Genomic DNA, 18,746 nt, shown 5'->3' with positions numbered 1-18,746 from the left:
CCCGACCCCACTGGCTGCCGTCTGTCCACCAGCACTGACGTTGCTGTCTGTGGAAGGCTGGGTGGCTGTGAGCTGTTTAGTTTAGTTTAAAGATAGAGCGCGGAAGCAGGTTCTTCGGCCCACTGCGTTCACACCGACCAGCGATCCCCAAGCACTAACACTATCCTACACCCACGAGTGACAATTTTACATTTACCAAGCCAATTACTCTACAAACCTTTACGTCTTTGGAGTGTTGGAGGAAACCGAAGATCTTGGAGAAAACCCACGCAGGTCACAGGGAGAACGTACAAACTGTACAGACAGCACCCGTAGTCAGCATCGAACCTTGGTGTGTGCGCGCTATAGGGCAGCATCTCTACCACTGTGTCCCTACAGCAGGAGAGTGCCGATGGGTGACAGCACCCTGAGAATCACCTCCAATAGTCACTGACTGTTCACAACTGCTGAACACAATTGTCTCCGTTTACTTTTTCAGCTGCAAGGTGCACCCCTGCCTGTCTTCAGCACATTGCCACTCTGCTGCTGGGGTCAGTGCTGAGCTCCATTTGTGGACTCCCGCCTTTAACCATGCAGAAACGAGGAAGTCCAAGATGCATTGAACTGCCAGCTAACTCTCAGCACTATTCGAAAGATCAGTTTGTCGGAGTCATCCTGCATTGAAACAGGCCCTTCAACCCATTGAGGCCATGCCAACCATCAAGTACCCATCCTACCCCAACCCTTTTGTTCGTGTCAGGCCCCCAACAACAATGGCCCAGATTTTGCCACTCACCTCCAAGCTCATGGCAATTTGCAAAGGCGAATTAGCTTGCGTGTCTGTGGGGTATGAGAGGGAACTGGAGAACCTGGGGGAAAGCTGGATAGGCATGAATCTGGGTTGCTGGAGATGTGAAGCAGCAGCTTTGGAAGCTGCACAAACCTGCTGCTCTTCATCATGTAAAGTGGATAAATGTTACAGGAAGTGATGGATCATTTAGGCCCAAGTCTTCTTTTATCCGTCTGCATCAACAGCACAGGAGCAAGTGCTGGGAAGAGAGGAACAAGTGGACAGATTATCTTCTGTTCATCCTTGATATCTGGTAATTGCTGAAAAACCCTTATCCTGTTCCCCTTCAGATACAGAACTAGTCTCCCTACTTTCACCTATCAAAGTGACCAATCCAGTGTGGAGACCAATGTCCTACCCTAAAGCGCACTGGTTAATCAGCTGGGTTTTATAATTATTCAACAGGTTTGTGGTAAATGGCAGGTTTTTAAAACTGAATTCAAATTCTCAGCCTGTCAGAATTGGAATGGTGTCATATTCTTTGAACTATGTGTAGGAAGGAACTGCAGATGCTGGTTTAAACCGAAGATAGACACAAATTGCTGGAGTATCTCAGCGGGACAGGCAGCATCTCTGGAGAGAAGGAATGGGTGACGTTTGAGTTGTGAACCTTCATCACTATTTGCCCGGGTCTCAGATTACTGGTGATGGAACCTCACAACACAGGTCACTCAGGACAGCCTGGTGTCATTTCTCCAGCACCTCTTGTACCAGGAACGATGACCTGATACAAGATTTGTGTCAGACTATGATGGCCAATTATCCACCCATCTACCAACCAGACCCCTTCCCTCACCTGCATCCAGAGAGATGTGGAAGTAATTCATTCACTGGGCAGTCTGAAGCCAAGTGGTTTTCACACATAACAGCAATGACAGATATTGATTCATATCCCCTTCCGCCTCTCTTCATTCCTATGGCTTCATAATTCATGTCTCTTCTTATCTCACTCTTTTTGTCTTTTCGTCTCTGGCTTTGTGCAATCACCCGCCGATCAAAAGCCTTCCTCACCTATATTCACCTATCACTTGCCAGACTTTGTGCTGCCGCTCCTCTCTTTCATCTCTCTCCCCCCCTCCCCCCCCCCCCACCATCACAGTCAGTCTGAAGAATGCCTCACAGCGCCAGAGTTTCGGGTTCGATCGTGACAGTGTTTGTCCCTGTGGCCGCATGTGTTTCCTCTGGATGCTACGCACATTCCAACAACATGCAGGTTTGTAGATTAATTGGCTTCTGTAAATTGTCCCTAGTGTATACAATGTAAAAATGTGGGATAACATGGAACTAGTATGCGGGTAATCAATGGTTGGCGTGGACTCGGTGGGCCGTAGGACTTGTTTTAGAAACATAGAAACATACAAAATAGGTGTAGGAGTAGGCCATTCGGCCCTTCGAGCCTGCACCGCCATTCAATATGATCATCCAACTCAGTATCCCGTACCTGCCTTCTCTCCATACCCCCTGATCCCTTTAGCCACAAGGGCCACATCTAACTCCCTCTTAAATATAGCCAATGAACTGGCCTCAACTACCTTCTGTGGCAGAGAATTCCACAGATTCACCACTCTCTGTGTGAAAAAAAACTTTCTCATCTCGGTCCTAAAAGACTTCCCCCTTATCCTTAAACTGTGACCCCTTGTTCTGGACTTCCCCAACATCGGGAACAATTTTCCTGCATCTAGCCTGTCCAACCCCTTAAGAATTTTGTAAGTTTCTATAAGATCCCCCCTCAATCTTCTAAATTCCAGCGAGTACAAGCCGAGTCTATCCAGTCTTTCTTCATATGAAAGTCCTGCCATCCCAGGAATCAATCTAGTGAACCTTCTCTGTACTCCCTCTGAGGTCTTTCCTCAGATTAGGAGACCAAAATTGTACGCAATACTCCAGGTGTGGTCTCACCAATGCCCTGTACAACTGCAGCAGAACCTCCCTGCTCCTATACTCAAATCCCCTCGCTATGAATGCCAACATACCATTGGCTTTCTTCACTGCCTGCTGCACCTGCATGCCTACTTTCAATGACTGGTGCACCACGACACCCAGGTCTTGTTGCATCTCCCCTTCTCCTAATCGGCCACCATTCAGATAATAGTCTGCTTTCCTGTTCTTGCCACCAAAGTGGATAACCTCACATTTATCCACATTATACTGCATCTGCCATGCATTTGCCCACTCACCTAACCTATCCAAGTCACGTTTTCACCCTGTATCACTAAAAACAGACCCAAAACATCACCTATCCATGTACTGCAGAGATGCTGCCTGACCCACAGAGTTACTCCAGCACTTTGTCTCTTTTTAAAAATAAATCACAGCTCTTGCAGCTTGAGGGAGCACAGAGCAGTGGTGGCAGACACTGAGCGTTGAGCACCAACCACTAGTCATTAGCATGAGCCATGAGCCACTAGCCACGATTCGCAGACCACTAAACCCTGAACACTGAGAATATTGGATTTTCCAATTCAGGTAACAGGCCCCCTTTATGTTCCTTTCCTACTCCTGCCCATTCCCCCAGGGTCTCTGTCCCTTTGTTCACCATTTCAATCTTCCTTATTACTTTGAACCTGGCCCACTAGGTTCTATCACCCCTCCTTTATCAGGTCTCTCCCAGCCTGTCTCACCCCTGCCCCATCTCTCACTGTTAGACACTGGCCATCTTCCCTCTACACTCTCAGTCCTGATGCAGGGTCTTAACCCAAAAGGACATCCTTTTGTCTCAACATAAGCTGCTTGACCTGCTGATTTCGAACAAATGTTGGTATTTTGCTCCAGGTTCCAGTATCTGGTGTCTGGTCTCTGGGAGAAGGGAAGAGATGCAAGGATAATTGCTGCATCGTCAAACAGTTTTTCGCAGATGAGGCAGCGATTTACTTCCACTCTTCCACTCAAGGGTTTGGACTCGGTGTTCATAAAGTGGTCTCTTCTACATTGGTGAAAACAAACACAGATTGGAGGCTTGCCTTGCAGAACATCTGCGTTCAGTCCACAAGGGTGTCCCTGATCTTCCTGTTGCTGCTACTTGAATACTCCACCCAGCTCACACTGGAATGTTGCTGGACAGGTTAAGATGTGTGGATGAAAGTGTCATTTTATCCCGCAGTGTAGATGACTATCTTATGTTGTGTTTGTGAGGGTGGGACCGCTACAAACATGTGGACACGGCTAGCCTAGGAATCCCTGCCTTCGAAACATCACCTGGCCCAAAACGTTGCCTATCCACGTCCTCCAAAAGGCTGGCTCGAGCACTTTGTGTCTTTTGCTCAAGATTGCAGCATCTGCAGGTTGTTGTGCCTCTGTCCACCTCTGTCCACCCTGCCACGTGTCTGCATGTGGGAAGTCAGAACCTCTGTCCACCCTGCCACGTGTCTGCATGTGGGAAGTCAGAACCCAGACCAGCAAACACCTGGAATCATGAATGTTTGCAGCACAGAAAGAAGCTATTCAGTCCATCATGTCCATCTTGGGCAACCATGAACTGCAGATTAAGCCCAGTTCTTGGTGCAAATCATCCACTGGTTGCAACCTTTATCCAAATGCTTCCCCAGGTATGTTTAGATGTGGGGATCATTTCTGATTTCAGGCAGTGGATTTCAGTCGGACATGATCAGGAAGTGCGAAGTGACCTGGTGTAAGAGGAAAAGGGTGGAGAGAGAGAGAGAGGGAAAGAGGGAGGGTGGGAAGCGAGAGGAGGAGGAGAGAGAGAGATAGAGGCAAAGGGGTTTCTCATTAATCAATCAACTTGGCCTATTGAGGTACCTGGAAAGGTATCATCTGTAGAAACAATGGTTGGTTTCTTTCTCCTCTTGATAGACCAGATGTAATTCTGTGTGAGGTGGGTTACTTCATCAAGGCCTGTCAGCTCGACTAATATGTATGGCTCAGCACCAAGCAAGCTAGTAACAAAGAGCCAAACATCAATTATTTTGAAATCTTAGTTTAAAGTAGCATTTGATTCATTGTAATTTTAATCAGCATATCTTTGTCATGCTGTTTTCAAAGAACTGTCTATAATCTTTCTGAATCCCTGTTTAATAAATTACAGGGTTAGCGTCTACCAATACAGGAAATAATGATGAGGCAGTTATTCCATTCAAGAAGGTTGCCACAGTAACCAGCACACCGACCGGACCGCTCAAAGGTGAGTGAACCTTCAGAATATTGCAGCTTGATCCACGTTTCAATTTGTTCAGGACACAAACTCAAAAGTAAAATAGAAGGCATTTGAAATCAGGATCATTATACACGCACTCGGGAATCAGCATCACTCCTGTTGAAACATACACCACAACTGAAATATCCATAGATGATTGTATAGACATCCTAACAATAGTCCCAATGTGGAATGGAGGAGATTACTGCCAGGTCCATCACACCCACTCACCTCCCCACCATCGAAGGGATCTACAGGATCAAAAAGGCAGCTAATATTATCAGACCCACACCACCCTGGCCGCACTCTCATTTCATTTCCCTCATTGGGAAGAAGGTAAAGGAGTCTGAGAAGCATGGCCACCAGATTTAAGAATAGTTTAGTTTACTAGTGTCACGTGTACCGAAGTATAGTGAAAAGCTTTTGATTGCAAGCTGTCCAGTCAAATAAAAGACTATACATGAATACCATCAAGCCATGCACAGTTCATAGGTAAAGGACAAAGGGTAAAACATTTAGTGCAAAGGTTCGATGTCCGATTATAGATAGTTCAAAGGTCCCTAATGTAGTTGATGGGAGGTCAGGACCACGCTCTAGTTGGTGAGAGGACCATTCAGTTGCCTGGGAAGAAACTGTTCCTGAATCTGGAGGTATGGGTTTTCAAACTTGTGTATCCCTTGCCTGATGGGAGAGGAGAGAAGAGGGAGTGACCGGGGTGGGACTGGTCCTTGATTATGCTGCTGGCTTTGGGTCCTTCCCAGCAACCATTGGGCTATTGAACACTACACAGCACTACCCACAGCACCCATTAACTTCTATGCACTGTGTGTTTGGTTGCACTATGGACTCTTTGTTTGCACCAGTGTTATAGTTATTAATTTATTTAAATTGTAATGATTATATTTACCTGTGCACATTGCGTTTATGGGCTTGTTAGCATAATTGGTATATATTACAATCAAACACTCTTGACTCTTGAGCATATGGCTGTTCTGTGCATACGTTACTGACCGGGTGATTGTGCTTATGTACAGAGATAGTTTTGCTGAGCTGTATGCAAAAAAATGTATTTCAGTCTACCTGGTACACGTGATAATAGAAACCATTGAAATGCCATTGAAGTACTCCATGCATGGCAAGAACCACTGTCAGACTGATTGATGTCTGATTGTCCCAGTGTGGCTGGTGGCCATTGCCCGTTCCCATGGCCATAGGATGAAGCACAAGACCTCCACCCAATGGACAGCAGCATGAATTCAGAGACAGGATGAAACTTGGAGTGCAATTCTAGTTCATGCTGGAACTCCCTTACCAAGTCACCAAGTGGTTTATTAGTTTAACAGATCCTAACCTTATTGAAAATGTACTTGCTGCTGTGTTGGTCATGAATCATAAATTCACTGGAATTTAGAAGATCAGAGGGGATCTTATAGAAACATATAAAATTGTTAAGGGATTGGACAGGCTAGATTGTACATGCAAAATGTTCCCGATGTTGGGGAAGTCCAGAACCAGGGATATGCCATTTAGTTAAGAATAAGGGATTTGCCATTTAGTACTGAGGTGAGGGAAAACTTTTTCACCCAGAGAGTTGTGAATCTGTGGAATTATCTGCCACAGAAGGCAGTGGAGGCCAATTAACTGGATGTTTTCAAGAGAGAGTTAGATTTAGCTCTTCAGGATAACGGAATCAAGGGATATGGGGAAAAAGCAGGAACGAGTTACTGATTTATAATGATCAGCCATGATCATATTGAATGGCGGTGCTGGCTTGAAGGGCCGAATGGCACCTTTTTTCTATGTTTTTTTCTATCATTTAGTCTAGCACAAAATACAATTCCAATCCCACTATGTAGAGTCCAGGAGAGTTAGCTTGGCAGAAATACATCTGCGAACAATCACGTTAAGCAGAGGTATTGCCACGACTATGCCAGCCTCTTCCAAACATTAGGATCCATTGCCTTTAGCATGAGCCACCGAGGGCAAAGGCCTGCCTGAGTTCACAGCAGTCAACAGCACATTTGGTCCAACGGCTGCTCATGTACCCATGCTCCACAACCTCTGCCCACCTACAATCATCTCATCCCAACAACAAATCCTTCAGGTGAAGGAAGGAACTGCAGATGCTGATTTAAAACCGAAGATAGACACAAAAAGCTGGAGTAACTCAGTGGGATAGGCAGCATCTCCGGAGAGAAGGAATGGTGAAGTTTCAGGTCAAGACCCTTCTTCGTGCTCTGTATTTTCAGCTCCCATTGTTTTATTTTAGAATTTGGACTTTAGAGATATTTTGATTTATATAATTTATTAATTTGTTATCCACATTAATAACATTTTTGTGGTTGTTCACACAGCAATAGGTTCTGTTTAAGCTTGTTCATCCTGTATCGTGACTCCAGTTATTCATACTTGTTGGAACTTGTCCCAGTTGAAGGTTTGTCCCGAGTGGAAGTTGGGAATGGGGTGAGGATTGGCAGGCAGATCTAATGAGCCAGGAAAGCCAGCAGGAAAGCCTGGGAATAGATACCAGATGAATTGGTTATGTTACAGTCTGACACTTGCAAACAGTTGACAGAGTGATGGGGAGTCATTTATTACAACTTGCAGATTGTTTAACTAGAGATGAAGCTTTGCTACATGGGGTTAATTTCATGTGCCTGACACTTGCTTCATAACCAGTGAGGAAGTCACTTCCTGTCTGGCAAAGGATCTGATGAAGTAAATTCAGGAGCACATTCATAGCTGGAGGATAGATTTTAAACATTTCTAAACATTTAAACATGAAACATTTTTGGGCAGCTCCGTGGCGTAGCGGTAGAGTCGCTGCCTTACAGCGCCAGAGACCTGGGTTTGATCCCGACTATGGGTGCCGTCTGTATGGAGTTTGAATATTATCCCTGTGACCCCATGGATTTTCTCCGGGTGCTCTGGTTTCCTCCCATACTCCAAAGACGTGCAGGTTTGTGGGTTAATTGGCTTCAGGAAAATTGTAAATTATCCCTAGTGTGTAGGATAGTGATAGTGGACGTGGTGATTGCTGGTCGGCATAGACTTGGTGAACCAAGGGGCCTGTTTTCACGCAGTATCTCTAAAGACTAGAGTCTAAAGTCATGCCATTGAGGTTAGACTGCAAGATTGGATGCAGCAAATTGCGAATCAGCTTATTTGTGTTGCTTGTGCCTTTATATGATCTTGAACAGGTAGAATCAGTGGGGGCTCTTTGCCTGTGCCATGTCAAAGGAAGAGATTAGCATATTTCGAAGAAATATATTTGTGAAAAATGGAGGGGTCTGGTCAGTGTACTGTTGAAACTGAAAATCTCGGAGCAAATCTACGCAGGTCACGGGGAGAACGTACAAACTCCGTACAGACAGCACCCATAGTCATGATCAAACCTAGGTCCCTGGCGCTGTAAGGCAGCAACTCTACTGTTGCGCCTTAATATCTCTGGCCCAGATTGGCATTTCCTGGCTCACCCATGCGTTATAAGGATGCCTGGCACTTGCTAAACGCAGCAGACAAGAATGTGAATGACATTCAGCTTGTCTGCTGCGGCAAACCATAGAGGCAATTTAGCTGGCAGTGGTGCCAGTCAGAATATTCAAGCAACGAGGCGGGTGTGACTAGTGAACTAGCCAGCCATGAGTGCTGCTCGTGATTGCATCGCATTGCTGCATCCACTGCATGCATTCACCTGCACCCTGCATTGCTGCCCCCCCTGAGCTCCAATCCTTGCCATCGCACAACACAGTGGAGACATTCAGGAGCTCCCAGCTGCTATGTGCCAAGGGATGCTTGCAATTTTGCAGGGTGGCATGGTGGTGCAGTGGTTGAGTTACTGCCTTACAGCTTCAGAGTCCCGGGTTCAATCCTGACTACGGGTGCTGTCTGTACATAGTTTGTACGTTCTCCCCGTGAACGCATGGGTTTTCTCCGAGATCTTTGGTTTGCTCCCACATTCCAAAGTTGTACAGATTTGTAAGTTAAATGTCTTGGTATCAATGTAAAATTGTCCCTCGTATGTGTTAATGTGCAGGTATAACTGGTTAGTGAGGACTTGATGGACCGAAGGGCCTGTTTCCGCATTGTATCTTAAAAAATATCTAAACTCTGCCCAGGTGCCTGAACTGCATCTTCAATGCACCCATCACCAACGGTGGTGGCACCGAATGGTAGCTGCCTCACAGCGCCAGAGATCCAGGTTCGATCCTGACTAAGGGGACTATCTGTACGGAGTTTGTATGTTCTCCCTGTGACAGTGGAGGTTTTTCCAGATGCTCCGGTTTTCTCCCACAAACCAAAGACATACAGGTTTGGAGTTAATTGGCTTTGGTAAAGATTGTAATTGGTCCATAGTCTCTAGGTTAGTGTCCGAATACAATGATGACTGATTGGCGCAGACTCAGTGGGCCAATGGGCCTGTTTCTGCACTGTATCTCTAAACTCTAAAACTATAAAATTCTAAACTCTTTGATATAATGGCTATCACATGGCTTCCCATTGTGCTGTTCCAGGCCTGACTGGGGTCATTATGGTGTCGTCAGCCACACAGTAAGTGGGCATTACCAACCTCCACACAGACCATCAGGGAGACTATTCATGGGGAGTCTACCTCAACTGCTGCATTTAGAAGCAACATGATTACTGAAATACATTGTTCACCTGAATAAAGGGGTTTTTGTGGTTGCTCCAGCTGTAGGTTGATGGGACAGAAACCCTTGTGGTTGATAATGGTTATGGATGCCACAGTTGCCAGCTAAATGCAGCCAGTGATGCCATGTAGGTATGACCCACACTCAGCTACGCCCAAGCTGTTGCTCATTCTGAACAGCACTACTGAATAGAGTTTGTACATTCTCCCTGTGACCCCGTGAGTTTGTACATTCTCCCTGCGACCACGTGAGTTTGTACATTCTCCCTGTGACCCCGTGAGTTTGTACATTCTCCCTGTGACCCCGTGAGTTTGTACATTCTCCCTGCGACCACGTGAGTTTGTACATTCTCCCTGTGACCCCGTGAGTTTGTACATTCTCCCTGGGACCCCGTGAGTTTGTACATTCTCCCTGCGACCCCGTGAGTTTGTACATTCTCCCTGTGACCCCGTGAGTTTGTACATTCTCCCTGCGACCCCGTGAGTTTGTACATTCTCCCTGTGACCCCGTGAGTTTGTACATTCTCCCTGCGACCACGTGAGTTTTCTCCAGAAGCTCCTGTTTCCCTCCACATTCCAAAGATGTACAGGTTTATAGGTTAAACGTAAATTGTCCCTTGTGTGTAGGATAGTGTAAGAGTGTGGGGATCGCTGGTTGGTGTGGTCTCAGTGGGCCAAAGGGCTTGTTTCCATGCTGTATCTCTAAACTAAACTACCGTTGGCACAGTGGGATCAGTGTCGTGCCCTGGTAAACAAACTGACTTTCTGCCGCATTTTATTCATTACTTTTATTAGTAAAGTCCAGAAAAAATCCATGAAGCCGTGGTTAAATCAGGAAAGTCATGGAACCTGGAGCTAATGTAGGGCTCAGCACCACTTTCTTAGGGGCAGCTCAGTATGGGTATTAAGTGTTGGTTTCCCAGACCTTTAATGTAAGCAGTGAGCCACCATCTTCTTGAAAGTGACCACTGTATTGCCCAAGGGCTTTTTACCTCATATGCAGCTGCTTTCCTCATTGGATGCCCAGTGCCTGAGGTTAAAGACCTACATTGCCAACTTCTCACCCTGCTTTCAATATTACCAATTTTCATTCCTTCCTTCCCACCCCTCCCACACAAACACAATTTGTCCTGAATATTAACATTTATCCCATTCCTTTTATTAGCTTGATCTGGACAAGTTATACCTCAGTTTTGAAGAAGGAGACAAAAGAGTTGAACTGAAAATAAAATGTAAAGATATAAGATTCCATTCCATTTCTGCACAGCCTAAATAAGGCAGAAATTCAATTCCCAGAGATGTCTGTGTGAAAATATTTAGGACCACGTTCTTTTCGAGGGATAATCAAGTATCTGGACTTTATACTGGTGAACCAAAATGTCATTTACTTTTCTCAGAATCTGGAGGAGTGGTTCAGTTGTAGACGTGAACATGGCAATAAAATGGAGACACAAGAGGCTGGAATCTTGAGAAAAACACAAAGTGCTGGAGGAACTCTATGGGTCAGGTAGCATATGTGGAGGGAATGAACAAGTGATGTTCAGTTTGGGAACTTTCACACAGTCTGAAGAAAGGTTCTGACCCAAACCATCATCTGTTCATTCCCTCCACAGATGCTGCCTGACCTGCTGAGTTCCTGCAGCACTTTGTGTTTTTCTCAAGATTCCAGCCTCTTGTGTCCCACACAGGAGACTAGTCAAGAAGGTAAGAGCCCATGGGATCCAGGGCACCTTGGCAAAATGGATAAAAAACTGGCTTAGTGACAGAAGGCAGAGGGTGATGGTAGAAGGGTGCTTCTGTGACTGGAGGCTGGTGTCCAGTGGGGTGCCGCATGGATCGGTGTTGGGTCCCTTACTGTTTGTAATCTACATAAATGATCTGGATGTCAACGTACAGGGCATGATCAGCAAGTTTGCAGATGACACAAAGGTAGGGGGGGGTGGTGAATAGCGAAGAAGGGATCTGCAAGCTGCAGGAAGATATAGATGAGATGGTCAGATGGGCGGAGCAGTGGCAGATGGAATTTAATCCTGAAAAGTGCGAGGTGATGCACTTTGGCAGAAATAACTTGGAGAGGGAGTACACCATGAATGGAAGGACCCTAGGGAAGACGGGTACAGAGGGACCTTGGAGTACAGGTACACAAGTCCTTGAAGGCAGCAGGACAGGTGGATAGGGTGGTTAAAAAGGCATATGGGTTACTGGCCTTCATTAGCCGGGGCATCGAATATAAAAGTAGGGGGGTAATGATGGAATTGTACAGAACACTGGTGAGGCCACAGCTGGAGTATTGTGTACAGTTCTGGTCACCACATTATAGAAAGGATGTGATAGCTTTGGAGAGGGTGCAGAGGAGATTCACCAGGATGCTGCCAGGGATGAAGGGCCTCGGCTATGAGGAGAGACTGGGCAGACTGGGGTTGTTTTCCCTGGAGCAGAGAAGGCTGAGAGGGGACATGATCGAGGTGTACAAGATCATGAGGGGCATGGATAAGGTAGATGGCGGGAAACTTCTTCCACTGGTGGAAGGTTCAACAACGAGGGGACATGGATACAGGGTAAGGGGAGGGAGGTTTCGGGGGGATGTGAGAAAGAACTTTTTCACCCAGAGGGTGGTTGGAGTCTGGAACTCACTGCCTGGGGTGGTGGTGGAGGCGGGAACACTCACAACGTTTAAGAGGCATTTGGATGGGCACTTGAAATGCTACAACATTCAGGGCTACGGTCCGAATGCGGGAAAATGGGATTAAAATTAGACTGTGTTTGGTAACGGGCGGCGCGGACACGATGGGCCGAAGGGCCTCTTTCGGTGCTGTAGGACTCTATGACTCTGTTTTGCTCATGTATATTGCAGTGTTGACATGTTGCCTTCTGCCACTCAAGTTCACTTCTAATGAATTCAATGGAATGACTGTCACAATATGCTAATGGAACATCATTGTGTTTGATACTTCAATTGAAGATACATTTCTTATAACATGTGATGATCCTTCTACCTAATGCTCCCTTGGATTGTTTACACTATAAAGTCTATTTTACAGAGATTACAAGTCGTTCTGATGTGCCCCTGGAGAGTGATGCTACTTTGGATAGCTTGGAAACCTTCCTCAATAAACTCCATTCCAAGAGTAAGACTGATACCTTGAATTTTCTATTCAAATTCTTGCTCCGTCTGAGGTCCCTTTGGGAACTGAATGGACAATTGGCCATTAACTGAATGGACAATTGGCCAACAATGGGCTAACAACACGACTTGCCCTCTAGTCACAATGTATCCGAATATCACGGGCAGTTGGAGAGGTAATTCCACACCTCATTCTCTAAGTGGAACAGACAAAATGTGTAGGAAAAAACTACAGACACTGGTTTTACAGCAAAGATAGACACAAAGTGCTGGAGGAACTCAGTGGGTCAGGCAGGCAGCATCTCTGGAGAAAAGGAATAGGTGAAGTTTTGGGTAGAAACTCTCTCAGTCTGAAGAAGGGTTTTGTCCCAAAACGTCACCCATTCCTTTTCTCCAGAGATGCTGACTGACCCGCTGAGTTACTCTACCATTTGTGTCTGTCCACATTTTCTAATATTGGCTAGGCTCCAATGGAGCACTAACTATGAAGTGATTACAGATGATGAAGAAATGTGTTGCCTGGTAAGGCTATTGTTGGTACCTTTGATAAGGTCCCACACAGCAGATTAGTGGGCAAAATTAGAGCACATGGTATTGACATGGATAGAGAATTGGTTGGCAGACAGGAAGCAAAGAGTAGAAATAAAAGGGTCCCTGTCAGAATGGCAGGCAGTGGCGAGTGGAGTGCCGCAAGGCTCGGTGTTGGGGCCGCAACTATTTACAATATATATTAATGATTTAGATGATGGAATTAAAAGTAACACTAGCAAATTTGCAGATTACACAAATCTAGGTGGCAGTGTGAACTGCAAAGAGGATGCTAGGAGGTTGCAGGGTGACTTGGACAGGTTGAGTGAGTGGGCAGATGCATGGCAGATGCAGTATAATGTAGATAAATGTGAAGTTATCCACTTTGGCGTCAAGAAGAAGGAGGCAGATTATTATCTCAATGGTATCAGATTAGGAAAAAGGGAAGTACAACGAGACCCGGGTGTCCTTGTACACCAGTCACTGAAAGTAAACATGCAGGTACAGCTGGCAGTGAAGAAAGCTAATGGCATGATGGCCTTCATAACGAGAGGATTTGAGTGGAGGAGTAAAGAGGTCCTTCTGCAGTTGTACAGGGCCCTGGTGAGACCACATCTGGAGTGCAGTTTTGGTCACCTAATTTGAGGAAGGACGTCCTTGCTATTGAGGCAGTGCAGCGTAGGTTCACGAGGTTAATCCCCAGGATGGCGGGACAGTCGTATGAGGAAAGATTGGAAAGACTAGGCTTATATTCACTAGAATTTGGATGAGAGGGGATCTTATAGAAACGTATAAAATTATAAAAGGACTGGACAAGCTAGATGCAGGAAAAATGTTCCCAATGTTGGGCGAGTCCAGAACCAGGGGGCCACAGTCTTAGAATAAAGGGGAGGCCAATTAAAACTGAAGTGAGAATAAATTTGACTTGACTTGATCCAGTGATTTGGCCTCCACTGCCCTCTGTGGCAGAGAATTTCACAAATTCACAACTCTCTGGGTGAAAAAAATCCTTCTCACCTCAGTTTTAAATGGCCTCCCCTTTATTCTAAGACTGTGGCCCCTGGTTCTGGACTCACCCAACATTGGGAACATTTTTCCTGCATCTAGCTTGTCCAGTCCTTTTATAATTTTATATGTTTCTATAAGATTCTCTCCCATCCTTCTAAACTCCAGTGAATGCAAGCCTAGTCTTTTCAATCTTTCCTCATACGACAGTCCTGCCATCCCAGGGATCAATCTCATGAACCTACGCTGCAATGCTTCAATTACTAGGATGTCCTTCCTCAAATTAGGAGACCAAAACTGTACACAATACTCCAGATGTGGTCTTACCAGGGCTCTATACAACTGCAGAAGAATCTCTTTACTCCTATACTGAAATCCTCTCATTATGAAGGCCAACTTTCTTCACTGCCTGCTGTACCTGCACGCCAACTTTCAGTGACTGGTGTACAAGGACACCCAGGTCTCGCTGCACCTCCCCCTTACCTAACCTAACACCATTGAGATAATAATCTGCCTCCTTGTTTTTGCCGCCAAAGTGGATAACCTCACATTTATCTATATTATACTGCATCTGCCACGCATCTGCCCACTCACTCAACCTGTCCAGGTCACCCTGCAAACTCCTAACATCCTCTTCACAGTTTACACTGCCACCCAGCTTTGTGTCATCCGCAAACCTGCTAGTGTTGCTTCTAATTCCCTCTTCCAAACATTAATATATATGGTAAACAGTTGCGGCCCCAACACCAAGCCTTGCGGCACTCCACTCGCCACTGCCTGCCATTCTGAAAAGGACCCGTTTACTCCTACTCTTTGCTTCCTGTCTGCCAACCAATTTTCTATCTACGTCAACACCCTACCCCCAATACCATGTGCTCCTATTTTACTCACCAATCTCCCGTGTGGGACCTTATCAAAGGCTTTCTGAAAGTCTGGATACACTACATCCACTGGCTTCCCTTCATCCATTTTATTTGTCACATCCTCAAAAAATTCCAGAAGATTAGTCAAGCATGATTTCCCTTTCATAAATTCATGCTGACTTGGACTTATCCTTTTGCTGCTATCCAAATGCATCGTTATTACCTCTTTAATAATTGACTCCAGCATCTTCCCCACCACCGATGTCAGGCTAACTGGTCTGTAATTCCCCGTTTTCTCTCTCGCTCCTTTCTTGAAAAGTGGGATAACATTAGCTATCCTCCAATCCACAGGAACTGATTCTGAATCTATTGAACATTGGAAAATGATCACCAATGTGTCCACTATTTCTAGAGCCACCTCCCTGAGGACCCTGGGATGCAGACCATCAGGCCCAGGGGATTTATCATCCTTCAGTCCCATTAGTCTACCCAATACTATTTCTCGCCTAATGAAAATTTCTTTCAGTACTTCTACCCCTCTAGATCCTCTGTCCTCCAATACATCTGGGAGATTGTTTGTGTCTTCCTTAGTGAAGACAGATCCGAAGTACCTTTTCAACTCTTCTGCCATTTCCTTGTTACCCATAATAATTTCACCCGTGTCTGCCTTCAAGGGACCCACTGAAATTTGGACTTTGCTACTTTTTTTCTCTTAACGTATCTAAAGAAGCTTTTACTGTCCTGCTTTATATTCTTGGCCAGCTTCTCCTCGTACTTCATCTTTTCAGCCCGTATTGCCCGTTTTGTTACCTTCTGTTGGCCTATGGAAGTTTCCCAATCCGCTGGCTTGCCGCTACTCTTTGCTGTGTTATACATGTTTTCTTTTAGTTTTATTCCATCCCTAACTTCCCTTGTCAGCCATGGTTGCCTCCTACTCCCCTTAGAATCTTTCTTCTTCTTTGGAATGAAATGATCCTGCGTCTTCCGGATTATGCCCAGAAATTCCTGCCATTGCTGTTCCACGATCACATGATCAGCCATGATCACAATGAATGGCGGTGCTGGTTCGAAGGGCCAAATGGTCTCCTCTATGTTCTATTTTCTATGTTTGAATAAGAATCTTGTGGTCAGTTGAAATGCTGTTGCTGTGTTATTCAAACCTTGCAGAACAGCGCACTCTGCTGTTGTGATGATGTCTCATCCAAAGCCTCAGTCATAATTGGAGCTTCTTTTAACAGAGTCAAAATCCAGTAACAGCAGATGTGCACGAGAACATTGATACATTTACTGTGTTAAAGGTACTTTGGAGCCAGTTTTAAGTACGTTCATATCTCTAAAATTAGTTCTCTTTCTGATGGGGTCGAAGGAAATGTATATGAAGCAGTGAGAAATTGAGTAATTTGCTCTATGTTTTTTTAGAAATCGCTGTCAAACTCTAGTCATTAATCACAATCCTTTCATCAGCACTTACGATAAAATTATTTCATAATGGAAGAAAAGGGAAATGTTGTTAATTATGCTGATGTAGCTATCTATGATGTCGAAACATCTCATTCATTCCACACTGCAGATTACATTGAAAGTGTTTGCAAACCATTCAGTTAAAATGAAACACAATGGCTGAGATTTTGGATAAGGACCCACCACACAGAGCAGAGTTTCAGTCTCATCTTCACTTACATGGTTTGAAAACTTAATGTCAGCATTTAAGAAAAATCCCCCCCCCCACTTTCTTATCAACCACATCCCCCCCCCCCCCAGATTCTACCACTCGCCTACATACCATGGTCAATTTACAGTGGCCAGACAACCTATCAACATGCACATCTTGTTATATGGGAGGAAACTACTGCAACCAAAAGATGAACATTTAACACAGCCAACAGTGGAGATTAGGATTGAACTGGGTCTCTGGTGCTATAAGGGTTTGTGAGGTAGCAGCTCTACCAGCTGTGCCACTGTGCCACTGTGCCACTGTGCCACCGTACCACTGTGCCACTGTGCCACCTGAAGGTTATTAAAGAAATTCCATAAGTTCATTCTCAGGCTCCGAGGACATGGTTGGCCAGTGGAAGCTGGGAATACACGAATGGGCAGAATCTGGGAGGAATGGAGAAGGTTAGAAATAGGCAATGGAGCAATCAGAACTTTGAGTATCTGTTCAAAGAACAGTCAAGTTTGGCTCATAAATTCAAAAAATCCAGAAGCAGAATTAGGTCATTCAGCCCATCAAGTCTACTCTGCCATTCATTCATGGCTGATCTATCTTTCCCTCTTAATCCCATTCTCCTCCCTTCTCCCCATAACCCCTGACACGCCTGCTCTGTTAGGTTCACCAGAAACTAGACCTGAAACCAGGGATGAATAAAACATAGAACAGTACAGCACAGTGGCGCATTGGTAGAGTTGCTGCCTTACAACAACAGAGACTCGGGTTCGATCCTAACTACGAGTGCTGTCTGTACGGAGTTTGTACGTTGTCCCCATGACGGCGTGGGCATACTTCGGGATCTCCGGTTACTTCTCACAATCCAAAGACGTAAGCTAATTGGCTTTGGTAAAATTGTAAATTGTCCCTAGTGTGTTTAGGATAGTGTTTGTGTGCGGGAATCGCTGGTCAGCACAGACTCGGTGGGCCGAAGGGCCTGTTTCCACATTGTATCTCTGAACTTAAATGTAAACTTAAAGTACAGCACAGGAATGGGCCCTCTGGCCCACAATGATTGTGCCAAACATTATCCCAAGTGAAACTGATCTCATCTGCCTGTACCTGATCCATATCCCTCTATTCCTTGCACTTCCATGTTCCTGTCTAAAAGCCTCTCACTTTCCATTACTTTTCTGGTGCTCTACACAAGTAGACACCTGCCATGCTGTTAATAGTTTGCAGTTGGTATTACCTCTGACTATACTGATCTATTTATTTCAACATGGGTCAATGTCAGACTAAGGTGATACTGCTGATAAATGTTTGGTCCATACATGTCTCTCCCAGAGCAGTTCCTGAACTTTTGTTTTAATTTATTCATTTTTCAGTATCTTGGCATTGCTTGCAAGGCCAGCATTTCATGTGCATCTCTCTAGGCCCTGAGAAAGTGGTGGGGAAACACACTACCACGATACAACAGAATGCTAGGCCATTTAATGGGTAGTTTTGAGGTAAATACAGTGCTGTGGATTTGAAGACAGACTGGGGAAGGACAGCAGATCATCTGCGCAATGATCTGGTCATTTCACTATTGCAGGGACTCCATTTTATTTAACAATTACAAATGATTGAATTAACTGTTTTAAATTCCACAACAGCCATGGTGGGATACGGCCACTCATTTTTAGATTATTTGTTCAGGCTCTGGATAATAGTTAGTGTAGGAAGGAACTGCAGATGCTGGTTTACACCGAAGATAGACACAAAGTGCTGGAGTAACTCAGCGGGTCATTCAATATCTCTGGAAAAAAAGGATGGGTGACGTTTCGGGGCTGGACCCTTCTTCAGACCATTTTTGTAGAGAGTGTAACATTCCAGGTTTTAGAAAGATCATATTTCCCAGAGGAAACAAAAACATTCTCAGCAAATATTACTAAAACTATTTATC

The 18,746-nt window shown here is 45.2% G+C and overlaps 1 protein-coding gene across 1 annotated transcript in view; it reads left to right on the top strand.

Moving 5' to 3' along the window:
• The window catches only part of LOC144607597 (supervillin-like), a 109,337-nt gene that overhangs the window by 19,147 nt on the left and 71,444 nt on the right, over positions 1–18,746 (top strand). The window contains exons 4-5 of the mRNA XM_078424520.1: positions 4,872–4,967; positions 12,672–12,758. Of these exons, the coding sequence (XP_078280646.1) occupies positions 4,872–4,967; positions 12,672–12,758 (183 nt within the window). The remainder of the gene's footprint in view (positions 1–4,871; positions 4,968–12,671; positions 12,759–18,746) is intronic.

Source organism: Rhinoraja longicauda, chromosome 29 (assembly GCF_053455715.1).
Source record: "Rhinoraja longicauda isolate Sanriku21f chromosome 29, sRhiLon1.1, whole genome shotgun sequence".
Lineage (NCBI taxonomy): Eukaryota > Metazoa > Chordata > Chondrichthyes > Rajiformes > Arhynchobatidae > Rhinoraja > Rhinoraja longicauda.
This window is presented reverse-complemented; position numbering and strand designations above follow the sequence as displayed.